The sequence below is a fragment of the Passer montanus genome, unplaced genomic scaffold, assembly GCF_014805655.1.
Source record: "Passer montanus isolate IOZ18808 unplaced genomic scaffold, ASM1480565v1 scaffold72, whole genome shotgun sequence".
Lineage (NCBI taxonomy): Eukaryota > Metazoa > Chordata > Aves > Passeriformes > Passeridae > Passer > Passer montanus.
The window spans coordinates 1,585,445-1,600,131 of NW_024372370.1; the positions used below are offsets into that span (position 1 = coordinate 1,585,445).

Consider the following 14,687-nt stretch of genomic DNA (forward strand, 5'->3'; position numbering starts at 1 on the left):
ATAGCATCTTTCTTTCACACTGCATAACCAAGGACTATTGACTAATCATGTACTTGCCCATTTATCAACATTATAGAAAAAAGTTTAGCCTGCTCTGCTTTGCAAGTTCTTCTCCCACCACATTAGCTTTTTTAAAAAACAGTAAACAAAACTGAGCAACAATTAGAGCAGGACATACAAGAGATGGGACTTCTCAGAGCTGATCAATTTTTTCAATCATGTAGTAGTCTACCTAAGTTGACCACGTCACAAATTCAGCTTCTACACAAAAACTTCCTCCCATCCTTCAATATATAGTCAGCACCACCAGAGCTTTGGTTTTCTTAATTAAGCCCCTGTATCTCCAGGAAACCTATCCCTGCCTTCATCTGTTCTATACATTTGAACTCTGCCTGAGTTCCTCTGCTTGGAGAAGACTATATTGAGTATAAACAAACTCTCCTGAGCCACTTTGACTTCCAAAACAGCAAGCAAATCCTTAGCTTTGGAAAAAAAATAAGTGCACTTCTGAAGTCCATGGTTGCAATTTGGCTGTTTATCTGTCTTACTCCTCTTGGAAACTTAAACCTCACCTTTATTTCACACTAGTCCCAAGCTTCACATCCCTGATTATCCCTTCCCTCTTTGTAAGAGGTCCAGCACAGCACCTTCTCTAGTTAACTCAATCACTTGTGTCAAGAAATCATTCTCCCCACATTCAAGAAAACTCCTCAGTTGTTTTCACTGTCCCACCTGTGTACTAGTGTCTTGAAATGATGATATTTCCTCCAGTTTTCCAGAGATGACTATCTGCTTCTTATTCATGATCAGGTCTACAGTATCCAGCACCACCTGGCCTATGACAGGAATCAAAGCCTCCCCTGAAGTTCTCTACCCTCCACTTACTCAAGCAAATTTGTCTCACCAGTCTGTGGGCTCTGCAGCTTCTGTGGAAAGAGCCTGTCAGTCTGTCCTTCCTGATCCTGCAAGTAAGCTCATCTCCCTGCAGCTCCTTCTCCTACAACTCAGTGCCTGAACCAGAGCACAACTCCCATTTGTAAGGGCCCCTAGCTCCTGCTCTCACTCTCAGACAGACGCATCAGGCAATTGCTACAGTCCAACACATGAAAGAGCATAGCCCTACTCCTTCCACAAACTTTTTAGTATCAACTTATGGCTGCTGGAAAGATTTATGATTAACACATGTTCTGCTACTCAGAGATGCTTGTCTTCTACTCTTACAACACGGTACAATAAGGAATTCATGAGGGCAGGGGAAAACTTTTGCAGGAAGTATTGCAAGATACCAAACCTCAATATTTGACTAATGTTACTTTCAAAGCACCCTTAAAAATATAGTGTTTACTATATAGTTTGACTATACAGTCTTACAGTGCAATATAGTGTTTAGTTTAGAAATATAGTGTTGATACCATCAAAGAACAGACAAATATCTATTTAAAAGTTTTATGAAAGAAATCACATTATACAAACAAGCACTAATCTGCCCTGGTTTCTCGCTAAATGCATAGAATACCAGTTTGATGCAGGCCCTCACCCAAAAAAAAATTGCAAGAGATCAACCTAGGAGATAGACTTCCTGGACAGGGATGCTCCTTTGCCACAAAAAGCAGACAAGGGAGATGATATGCTGACAAATTTGTCAACAGCTAAAACCACATTAAAAACAATTTCACTCTCAGAACTGTCAGCAGCCTATTTTACAAGGCCAGTAACATTACAGGTCAACAGGTGAGCCAACATTAAACACCAGCTACAAAGGGACTGTGAGAATTCATGCAATGTTTTATATCCAATTAAAATCCAGGAATAAAACTTAAAGCACTTCCCAATTAGCACAGCAAGATGGAGGCAGAAAGCAGGAGGTACTGTATCTAAAGAGAATACATGCATTTCTACAAATCCAAGTCACCACTCAGTACACCTATTAGCTTTCACCAACTAGTCAAACAATAATTACCATTCTTCCTGTATAATGAACAAGATACAGGAGGGGTTTGGGGGGGTGGTTGGTTTCAAACAGCTATCAAAGGATGCTAGTTGCTGCCTACAGACAATCCAGCAGTAATAATAATAAGTAAAACAGTATCTCATCCTTTATACAGTGTTTCCTTGATGAAAGTAAACAAGTGACAGATGCTTTTTGTGAACAAGGAAAAGTGCCTAAAATCACAACACCCACAAAAGGATGTAAGCATTTATACCTTATGCCTCACAAATTGTGTCTTCATTTCCTGTCTCCCATCTTGATGTTTTCAATCTTTCAGTCACCTCATAAGCAATTCAGTTCCTTGTTTAACATCCCTCGCTAGAAAAATAGTACCAGGACCTCATCTGTGGAATCCCAGACTCCACAACTGCCTGGCAACTTTTTGTTGAGTGATACAGCTAACAACCAAGGAAAGCATCTGATTTTAAATACAATGCTTCTTACTAGGATCTGTTAAGATGGCTCTGCTCACCAATCCAGCTCTTCACATAGTGTGAACCTGCATCTCTGATACCTATTTCCTTCCCTGCTCTTTTCCACACATCTTCCACTATTAGAATGTGTGATGGCATTAACTCAAGACACTAAATCTACACTGCCTCTCAAAAGGTTAATCAGGTATTCAGTCTCCTTGTCCCCAGCCATGTGTCCTGATGCCATCAGCTCTAGCATTCATTAACCTATGCAAAAAGCCACATCAGCTTGCTGATCCACATTTCTTTCTTTTCTTTCCCCTACTGTTCTCATACAGATAAGCAGCCTGGATCCATTTAACAAAAGGCTGCACATGTAGTAGGTACACAAAAGATAGGAAGGAAGATAGCTACTCTTAGGAGAGAAAGGAAGAGAACTACTCTTAGTAGACAGCACAGTCTTACATAAATTGTAGAAATAATTTTCTAAGTACTTGTGAACATTATTCATAGAAAACCTGCCTTAGGTCCCTCTTTGTCTAGAGCTCATCCAAATACTAAAAAGAAACCCAGCCCAGGGCCTGTTCACCAGCATTTACACCCACACAGACAAGAAGCTACAGATAGTATTATCAAATAGTATTGTCATTAATAGTGCCTGAAAACAGGTCATCCTTGAATAACCACAACCACAGCTGATAAAAAATAGCACAACTGGGACAATATGAACCACAGAAGCAATGAATCTGCACAATGAAGTAGCTGCTGCTGAGGACGTGGGTGAAGGACAAAGTCAGGAAAAAGACAGGACACTCAAAGCCTCAAAAGAGGAATCTAAGGGACCTTATGTTCTGTATCCAAGAGGTGAGGCAGCAGGAAACCATGCTGCTGCAGCCCTTCTCTTACAGAGGAAGACGGTAAAACTATCTTTTTTTGATCACGTTGACAATTGCATTAAAATTACTACATACAGCACTTTACACCACCTCTGGAAAGGTCTAGAGATAAGCACAAAGCAAACAGGCTATAATAGATGTACACCAACTTGGTTTCTTGGGAAAACCCAATGTAATAAAGAGAGTAAGTCTGAGCCAGAATTATGGCAGCAAGAGACATTGATCCAGAACTGCTGATGGCAGTGCCCTCAGCATGCACCTGTGGATTCAGAGGGAGGAACTGCTCTCTGCCAGTGCTGCTCAAGAAAGGCAAATCTCTAGACCATTAGCTGAACCTAATGACTTCAGCTCTGCTCAGCCTAAAGCTTACGACCTGATCACAGAGATGCCTGTACATCTCTCCAAACCCCACAGCTCTGGGTACAGCATCAGAGCCCTGCAGACAGCCAAGCCAATCAAAGTCACTTTACTGACCTACTGCAACTCAGTCTGTTTCTATAAATGGCTGCAGCATCTGTCACACATTCCAATGAAATATTTTAATATAAAAAGGTCATAGAAAAATGTTATTACTAACTTGATCAAGGTGTCTGGTGTGTTCAGAGTACGGCAACAACCCAGCACAAGATCAGAGAAGTGCTAGAGCACCAGGAGGGCAGTCCCAAGCAAGCAATTAAGAGTGACTTCAGTACACATCAGTATTTAAGTCCAAATCAGGACTTTTTTTTAAAGTAAATCTCTCAGTCACCCCCACTTAAAACACATTTGTCTCTAACACTCAGCTGTCTCAAAGCACACGAACCAGATACCTGCTGGGCACAGCAAACCACCACAAGCAGATACCAAACCCTCAGCACCAGACTAGAACCAAGCACACAGAGATACTGAAAGGCAGAAAGGAAGAACACCATGTCTTCAGCATGAACCATTTCACTCCACAGATACACTCCTGCTACTCCCCACTACCTACTGATGTAGACAGTCATAGCACCACAGAACCACACTTGACTCTCCACAGCACTGAGGACCTGCACGTTTAAGCTGCAATTAACTTTCCTGACTGGGCTCCCACATTTTCCTCTCCCAAAGGTAGTTCAGGACTTCAGACAACAGCCACTTTCTCTAAATGAGCTTTGTGACAGATTATTTTTAATCCATGCATTGATCCTTCAAATAAATCAGCTTGGTAATTAAATAACCATCCCCACAAAGGTCAAAAGATCTGGTATCAATTCCTTCTTTACAACATATACTTTCCACCTCCAAGGCAGTATCCCCGATTGGGCTGCAGTGTGATGCTTATAGCATCCTATTCTACAACCTTCCTCTGCTTCTTAGTGGTAGAGTTTCAACAAGAATCCCACAAAACAGACATTTCAGCTTAACTATCAAACAATGCAACAGGAGTCTGATTCATTTCAGAGGTCACATATGCATTTCACATCATCCTATCACTGATGAAAACATACTAAAAGGCTGAAACTTTAGGATTCTAGAGCTCTGATGAGCCCCTCCAACTTTTAAAATTGCAGATCAAGCTTGCATTTTAACTATAGCAAATGAAAAATTAATTACTTCCTCCAGCAACCCATTCAGTTTCAAAGCAATGATAAACTTAAAAAAAAAAGCAAATTACTGGCAAGTAAGTTACAATTGACCAAAAGCACACTTCTTCTACAGAGGTATTTCCCTTTAGGTGATTATCACCACCTGCATTTCTCATGCTTTACAAAAGTGTCCAGGAGTTCACTCAAAGCATAGGGACAGGATAGCAACATCATCTCCATCCCCCCCCATGAAGAAATGAACAACATGCTGTCTTGCTTTTGAAACAACAGGCAAATACATTGAAGGAAGAGCAGAACATCAACTGTTCTGGCCCACCCCTGTTCTGCACGCTTTGCAAACATTACCACTTAGGAAGAGTGAATTTCTCTGACAGTACAGGGAGGCAGAGTCCACTCTATACACGCTGGACAACAGCTCAAGAATCACATATTTCAAAAAGACATTAAAATATTTGTTTCATTTTCATATAGGTACTCAAAACAGATCTCTCCAAGTTTTTTTTGAGTACAAATCCCTGAAATGCCATTGGGAGACAATGAGCTATCAAAATGACTGAATTTCTAGTTTTGTAGCAGATGATGGAAGAAAGCTTTGCACAGTTTAGAAGACAAAATAACTAAAAAAAAAAGTAAATTAAAGTTTGGACAAATGTTAAAACCTCTAAGTTAGTTACAAGTAAATAAAACTCCTCAGTTTTAGATAAACTTTCACTTTTCAAAGTAACTATTTTTTAAATGTAAAACTTAAATGCCAAATTGCCCTCCAATACTTATTTTTGCCAGCTGGATTTCTTAAGAACAAAACAAACTGAGAGCATCCCATTAAGCTATAGAGAAGCCTTCAGCAAAATTTTCAGTTTATATTGTTTCAGAAAAAAACCCTCATCTTACTCAAATTCATTCAGCTCAATAAAGACATGGTATACAAACTTATAACCCTTATCAGCTTTGTAGCTTCCCTGAACCAAATTTTTCCCCAGTCTCATTCTGAAATACTGTCTCAGACTCCAAGCTTAAAAAAAAAAGTGAGGAAAGGAATATAGATCTTCCATTTCTAGTTAATTTATTTTTTCATTTTCTGTCACTCAAAACACTACACTTTCTGGAGAACAGCTCAATTCTGTGCAATTACTTTTACATCAATAAAAGCATTTGTAGTATTTTTTCATTTTATATTATGTGGCAGAACAAGATTTAGAACAGACAGTTTAATACAACACCTGAAGTCTTAAGTGACTGATAGGAAAAACCTTATATGAAAGAAGTATAACTCACTTCTCACTACTCTGTTAAGTTTTAGTAGTTTACATTACTTTCCCATGGGATTTTTTCAGTCATTTATAGTTCATTGCTTCATATGGCTATAGAATCCCTGCTGTGTTAAAAAATGCCAAGTAAAATTATATCTCATTCACTGCTTTATGCTATACCTTCTTTTGTTCAGATCCAATTAGTGAAAGCTTGTTCTTCATTTATCATACTTTTAGCTGATTATGTTAGGCATTACAATAGTTCTCTAGCTTTCCTTGACAATGTTTGCACCATCAGTGTTACATTTATGGTTGAGGAGGCTCTTTCATCTTAACCCTCTATTCCAACCAGTTCAGGGGGAAAAGTACATATGATTACTCTTGCTCAGACAAAACTTCTTTGCTTGTTTTCTCATATCAAAAATAATTCCGCCAGATGTTTTAATTCAAAAAAAATCTGAATTTTACTGGTCCTTCCCCACTTTACCTATTCAAGTGTAAAGAACCAGTGTTTTGAAAGCCGAACACTGCAGCTAAAAAAACCAACAAAACTCAGCATTTTGAACAGTATACAACTTTTTTTCTCTGCTTTCCCCAAAATAACAGATGCAATCAAAGAGTATTAGCCACTATTTTCAAGAACCTGAAAGCATCCATTATGATCTATTTTATTCAGTACCACATAAGCAACTGTAATGCTTTATGGGGATCTCAGCAGCCATTTTGTCAGGCCGTTTTTCCCACCAGTTCACACACCCTCCCACCTCCACAAAACTAAGTGCAATTCAATCCCATTTAACACCATTTCCAGGTATCTGTAAATTTGCATTAATACAGAAGCATCCAAAGGTCTCTAAAGTCATCTATCTCATTTTAAGTTTTGTTAATGTTCTCTTTCCTGTCACCATAGCAATATTAACATATAAAAATCCTTCAGGTCTTTGGTCATTTTTAACATTAATAGCACAAAACAGTATATTTTGTTCTTTGTATTCTCCCTCTTCAGGTAAGCTTTATTTAGTTCTCATCAGGTTGTTCCATTTTTGCCACATTCCCAGTTTATTACAGTCCTCTCTGCTGCTTCCTCCTCATAACACCAAAGCTTAAATTCCTTTAAATCAAAATTCCTTTGTGCTCTTACAGTTTAGTTACTAGTTTCATCTATTAATGGTAAGTATGTCCAGATTGATATGCTCTAACAGCATACTCAAGACATTTGCCATGGTGCTCCACAGAAACTAAGGGTGAAGAACAAGAAAAAGCTGTTTCATGAAAGCTTATATGCATTTTGTTTATTCCCACCACCTCTATTCAGCACTGGAAATTCCACAATTTCAGTAATCTGAAAATTTAAAGAAAAAAAAAAAGAAAAATCAAATATTCAACCAAAAGAAATCAAAAATAAAGCTCTAGGATAAGATAACTCAAAAATCTTGTAGTACTTTCATTCAAAGAGAATTATTTTAAGACTGTGTATACAATTCCTATACAAACAGTGAAAATGCCTCCTTGAATCATTTATGCATATCATTAGATAAGGAATAAATTAGAATCTATCACTGAAGAGCTTGAATTGCTAAATACCTTGTGATACCTGTTTTCTTTGTCACCTTAAATATCTAGTGAGCATGCTGAAGGAACTTTGCTTCTGTTCAATTTCAGTTGTGTTTTCAAACAGTATGACAAAACCAGAGAGTCCGCAACAGACTGACTGCACTGCCCTCCTTTTACAGTTATATTGGTTACAATTCATTCATAAAGAGTATCAGCCTACCTGCTTTTCAGTGAGTAGCAATACAGATGACAAGTATTGTAATAAGGGGTTCTGACTACATCTCAAAGGTTACTCCAAGTTCTAAGCATAAAATTTATCTACTGTAGCTAGTGCTACTTTTAAACATGTTAATAAAAAACTATTTTTGTAAGATATCCCTACCTACTTGGGTTACTTAAAACCCAGTCCCCCTATTTTCAGTCGAGACAAACAGTGTTAAGATGGGCACCTAGAAATAGCTGTAAAGACATGCAGTTGAACTGTCTTTGGTTCAATGACCATCACTATCAGGCTAGCTGCCTATCATACTCATTGCTTTTGCAATAGAAGCCATGAAGGAGTGAGATATCCTGTCAAGCACAAAATCAAAAGAATACTAACAACTCTCTTGCAGCATCACATCACTAAGCAAACACATTTTCCCTCGTTCCATGAGGACAGAGGTTCCTTTGGCAGGTTACATCAGCTCCTGAGTATGACTTCAGAATGTTTGACATTTTGCTATGACTGGTACAACCAGGAAGGATGCTGTTGATGAAACACTGGACAGAATTATGGACAACTATTGTTGTTGACTTTATTGCAAGTAACAGAGTAAAAGAATTCAGCCTGTGGACTCATCTATCAAGGTCATCCAAAACGACAATCACACGCATCACTGCAATGGGCCAGGACATTCCCATCATGAAAAACTAGAAGTACCCAAGTCATTAAAACAGACAACATTAAGTAAACTCTTTCTCAGTGCAAGCACACAAGGCAGTGACTGAAGGATCTATGGTAGACATAAACAACATGTCCAATTAGACCCAAAAAACTAGTTTGGACTTCATACCACTACCTTAAGTACATAGAATAGTTTTTCAAGTAGCCTTCCTCTCATTTTCCTTTAAATACACCTGAAGCTTCTTCAATGCACACAGCTAATGCTTAACCTCATACAGATAAGTTTGGCCAGCCTTTAGGTAAGGCTCCAGAGCTAAGCAGACACTACATCACCCTTACAGCATTTGTTAGAGCCTCATCTCTTGTCCATAAACTCAAAATGGCAGCATCCCCTCTAACATACAATGTTATCTTTATGAACTACCATGAGTATACCAATGCATTTCTGAGATACCAGCTTGGATTTTTTTTTTCTCTTGGGAACTATTACAAATTAAAGACCCTATTTGTATTTTAAAGCTAAGACAGCACTGTAGATCAAAGCAGCATAGATATATTTTCAATTTCTTTTTTGCAATGCACTATTTGTACACCCTTCCCCCTAAGGGCATGAGTTGTACTTTTTCATGCCATTCTTACTCTTATTGTGCTCTTCAATCTTGGTTTATACTTAATGCTTTCAGATCTTGTCACAATCTCCAGTCCATAGCAGAATCCATACAATCAACAGACACACTGGAGAGAACACCAATTCATTTTCTCAAGTCTATTATGGACTGTTGAAAGAACATGTGGGGGTTTTTAAAGAGCTTTTTAAGTTTAGTTTCAGGATGAATTCATGCCAGTGAAAAGGCTATGCAGTGCTGCTAAACAGTGAATCCATTTATCCTAACAGCAGATACTATATATATAAGATGGAGTTCAAGTACCCATCAGCATGCTTCAGTTTTACTAGGGGAATCACAGATCATACAGAGTAGTTTGTATTCATATTCACATAACCCTTGGCTTCCAGAAGAATTAGAATGTATCATGATGTCTGACATCCACCCATGAAGAACTCATTTCACAGCCCACTGAGCACCCACAAGCTACTACATTACCAGTTATGGCTACCAGTTGAAATCCAGACCAAGTGTACTTGCCATACACCTCAAAGAAAGAAATACATGGCATAAAAATCCATCAGTAGAGCATTTCAGAAAGTCTCATTTCAGTCCTTGCTCAATCTACAGCCTATTCATACAAGCTGAGCTGGTCATGTAGTAATAGAACCACAAAGGAACTCAGACAAAAGCTACGTCAAAGTCCAAAACTCCCAACAGCTCCTACCGTTCATTTAACTCTGAAAACACCTAAGTTCTAACTACTTTCAGATTTCATGAACCATGTCTGTTTTTCTAATGTTGAGTAACTCACCACTTATATTCACAAGTCCTGTCCTGCACAAAATACACTTTTTTTTTCCTGGTAGCTTGACTGAGTGACTTCTTATTAAATCATAATACAGGAGTTTAACTCCCCTCCAGATTTCAACAAACTTTCCTGGGACATGGGGGCATCCATGGTCATTTCTCCTGTAGCAGTTCTTGCAGGCAAGGAACAATACTGTGTTCTCTCTAGTCAACAAGAATATGCAAGTATGACTACAATTGCTTTTACACCACACAAGAAATTATGCTGTTGTTGTCATGAATGATAATGAAGAGACTACAAAACCTGAAAATGGGCAATACAGGTACCATACTTGTTTAAAAAGCCATTTTACCACCTTTCTGCTATGCTGCTGAATACTGAAGGCACATCAATAGCCTCATCGAATGGAACAGCTCCATTAAGCCTGTTTAGCATACCTGGTACAAGGGGACATTTCTCTGGAAATTGCAAAGTAATGAAAGATTTACCAGACACAGGAAAAACTTACACTAAGCTCTACACCTTCTTCTAGGATCCACTCTTCATTGCCTTTTTGTGCATATTAGCAAAACAAAATCTAGGTTTCACTGCTATTCTCACACTTGTTGCCCACATCTACCTGTGTGCATATGTATCTAGCTTAATCTACACAAAGAGAAAGGTAGCATTTACACAAACACAGAAGAGTTCACAGAAAAAAAATGCTTAATACTTATCCAATCTTTCCTCCACCTAGCTATCTCCACACACTTCAAGAACACAGAGGAAAAGGACATATACAAAGATACCTCAGAATTGCCAACATGACCACAACAATAAATCAATAAGACTGCATAACAGCTACAAGTCTTGCTGAATTAATAAAATCTCATCTACCACTTGAATTAAGTAGTACTCACAGCATTGGCGTCGACATCACTGTGTATGGCAACTGTTTTAATCCCCATCTTCTTACATGTTTTGATGACCTACCACACAAGAAGTGACAATTACCAATATTTAAATACCAATACTTGTAGAATTAAATATTAAAAACATGAAAATGTTACATACTTACTCGGCATGCAATCTCTCCTCTGTTGGCAATAAGCAGTTTTTCAAAAGTCTGAAGGGAAAAGAACAATAAGCATATTGAGAAATAAGCAATACAAGTTTTTCTCCCTTCAGAAACACGCATTCTTTTCCCCTCCACTTCCACTAAAACCATGGTTTATCCGTGAGCTTATAATTCTGAGATCACCTACTTGTAACAGAGTTCTCCTGATTTAAATGATGATATAACAAACAGCGTGTTATACTAGATCTACCTAGCACACACACAGGTTCAGAAGGAAAAGGCTTTGACTACTCACACCAACCTTCCTTGATCTCCTTGCCAACTAGAACCCTACAGCAGCTCTAGAAGGCAGTCAAACCCAGAGAAGGGGTGCAGGCAGTTTTATGTTGCCTGCAAGCAGCACTGATACATGCTGGCACTATACAGGTACAATGCTGGCAGGTACAGTGGTCACTATCCATAACCAGTATAGATGACCTGGAACACAATTCAATTATGGGAACCCTTTAAAAGGCATTCCAATCATAAGGAAGAGAAGCTCCACCATGCCTAGGTCATGGAGGATAAAAGACTAACAGTTTGACCCTGAACAGGCATACCTGCTGAGTTGTACCAGCCTTGCCCCTTCTCCTCTCTGAGCCTCACCTGAAGAGCTCAGCAAAATCCTGCATGGCCATCAGGACATTGTTACACACTAAATATTAAGTAGCATCTGCAATGCAACAGAATAGCAAACCAAACTTCCTACTCATCTGAAAATCACTGTCACCTTTCACATTAGAATGCACTAATGTTGCAAATGTACCTTCAACACTTCTGTATCATGCCTGTAAGAGGGGATAGCAAGCTGTTGGAAGTCAATAAGCCTTACACCCTTTCCCATTAAGAAAAGAGTGCCAGAGCAGCACAGCAGAAAAGTCTCATTGCTGGGAGTGAGGCTTATTGCTGTCATGGGCCTTGCTGCTAAACACAGGTGCACCTGCTCACTTCTAAATACAGACTGCCACTGAAAGGGACTGTCTTGGGTGACACACACACACGCACACCCCACTGCTTTCCACACCCCAGCCCACAGGCAGGCAGCTCCAGGACACATCACAAGTTTAAAACAGTAATTGAACATTCCTACTCTACCTCCCATGCTCCAAATGAAAAACATACAACAGGGACTGTCTCCTTCAGGGGCAGTCTGCAGTCACACCACAGAAATGAAAAACATACAACAGGGAACCAGCAGGACTGTCTCCTTCAGGGGCAGTCTGCAGTCATACCACATCAAGTTTACCAAACGATACCCAAAGACATTTGACAGCTAGCCTTCCTCCACTACACCAAACAGCTCGTTTTCATAAGGACTAGGGGAAGAGGAGGCATTGCCCCCACAACAAATAAATCATTTACTAGCCTCACAGTCATTAGCTAATGTAAGAAAGGCAAGACACGTTCCAGAGGAGAGGAAGGAACACTGCGAAACCCCAACAGGAACTGCTATTGACAGACTAGACCACATTATTTGCTCTACAGTCCAGAGAAACTCAAGGTGCCCTTGACCAAATTTACTTTTTCAAAGTCAGGGCTGAGCTGACATCACATGACCAGTTTAAAAATACTACCACGTGATAACACCATACAGAAATTAAGTGATAAGAAATCCCTACAGGTGACAGCTGCAGCAAGCTTATACAGCAAATTCAGCCAGATCTGCTAATACCACTGCCCAGTGCACAGGCACATCTGACTCAGATCTTAAGCAAGCTCAATTATTAGAGGTACAAATACTTTAAGAACACCACAGGGGCTAGCAACTTTTTTGAAGAGATTTTAGATGGTCATCTGGTCTAAAAAGATTATCAACATGATAATACAAACTGCTCCTGAATCTAAATTTCAGCATACTTAAAGATTTTTAGGCATACAGTCTTTAGGGGAATTTAAAAAATACTCCCAAATACCTGGTACTGACAAGTGTAATGACTCAAGTTCATCATCAACCTCGCTCTTGGTACATAAAAGCTATTTTATTAATCAGCTATGGTTGCAGTGCAAGACCTTCAATATCAAGACAAGAATATTTAACATTCATTTCAATTTTTCAATTCTAGTCTCTGTCTAAAGACACAGATTAGACTCAAGTCCAGCACAACAAAAAAAAAAAAAATTTAATTATACTGCTTCAGAGTAACATTTTTTCATATCATTTCCACTAATTAGGCTGAAAAGGTGTCACATGAAAGTCTTGTCATCACAAAGACAGCGTAAGTGTTTTTCTGGTTTATTTTGTTCACTGTCCCTTCTGCTGTCTGTAGTAGTCACTGGTTGAAATGACACAGCTCCTAGTTGAGAGAAACCAAATACTCTAAATATAATGGCCTAAAAATAATTATGCATTTAGAAAAGTAAGGGGACCTTAATTAAGCAAGAACCTTAAGAAAAAGAAATCTTCTGAAAAAAACCTGTAATGCTACAGTTCAAGGTACACATTGATTTTCCCCATTTCCTAATATTGTTAATTGCTTCTACACTGGTGTATAAGGACAAGCCTAGCAGTCCTGAATTGTTGGCATTCTTGCCTTCAAATATTAGCATACCTTCAGTCACATTATTTTTCCAAGTGTGTTACTTCAGATGCCACGCCAAGACAATCCTCCAGAAGGAAAGTTTTTCTTGGCTTACAACTGTAAATTGAGATTACTACTGCACAGCTCCCAAGATGAGGATTTACTATTCTCTGCAGGCCTTAAAGGCCCATCTTTTTCCAGGGTCTGAAGTTCTTCCCCCCATGCCAGGTCATCTACCAATCATGCTGCCACTGTTACAGAGTTTTGTTTCCACAAACAGCTTTTGACTAGCCTAGCTCCTGAGTGTTTTAACAGGCCCATTACCACCCCCACTATGAAAAACATTAACAGTTGTTTCATAATTATAACGTGTTCAGGCCAGTATGCAACTTTCCCAAGCTCACAATCATTTATTAAGCCTTTTGGGATACACTCAAAGTAGTGTCCAATCTTGCTTGACAAGTATCCTGCAAAAGCAACTTCTTTTTTGGTTTAGAAAGAAAAACATGCTATTAAAGCAGTGACAGGTTATACCAAGAGAAGTACCATTGTTAGTAGCAGCTAAAAGAAGAGGGCAGCTTAAAAACCCAAATGTCAGTATTGCAGTAAGATGTCGAAAAGAAAACATGCACCATACTACTTACCTCTTCATTTGGATCATACACAGATGAATAGAATTTATGTGAAGTTATAAGGCACCATCTTGAACACAGTGTTTCCCACTACAGAAGAAACAGGGAGTTAAGCCTGTTACAGTATGTCATTCCATAAAAACACTTCATACACTGACATCTCAAGGAAACTTACATACTCTTTCATTCCCTCACCAAGTGGATTAAAGCTCATAGACAACTGCCCTTCTCCAAGCAAACACCCACAAACAGTAACCAGAAAAAATTCAGAAGCTCTAGGTACGAGGTCATCAGCTTAAGCATAACTTTTTTTATAATATACTCTCTACTATACCATCTTCTTTCCCTCTTGTTCTAAGAAATACCTACAAGAAAATCTCAAAAGAGCATGCATGCATATGTCTGTACACCATGTTGATGGGGAGAAGCCTTCACTGCTGGGGAACTGTTGGGCATACAGCAGGCAG

At 38.9% G+C, this 14,687-nt stretch overlaps 1 protein-coding gene across 2 annotated transcripts in view; it reads right to left on the minus strand.

Moving 5' to 3' along the window:
• PCCA (propionyl-CoA carboxylase subunit alpha) overlaps positions 1-14,305 on the minus strand; it is a 262,979-nt gene extending 248,674 nt beyond the window's left edge. For both annotated transcript variants that reach the window (XM_039730386.1, XM_039730385.1), the window contains exons 1-3: positions 14,233-14,305; positions 11,031-11,078; positions 10,873-10,941 (exon numbers count right to left, since the gene is read on the minus strand). In XM_039730386.1, the coding sequence (XP_039586320.1) occupies positions 10,873-10,920 (48 nt within the window). In that variant the 5' untranslated portion in view covers positions 10,921-10,941; positions 11,031-11,078; positions 14,233-14,305. The remainder of the gene's footprint in view (positions 1-10,872; positions 10,942-11,030; positions 11,079-14,232) is intronic.
• Between the last annotated feature and the right edge of the window lie 382 nt (positions 14,306-14,687).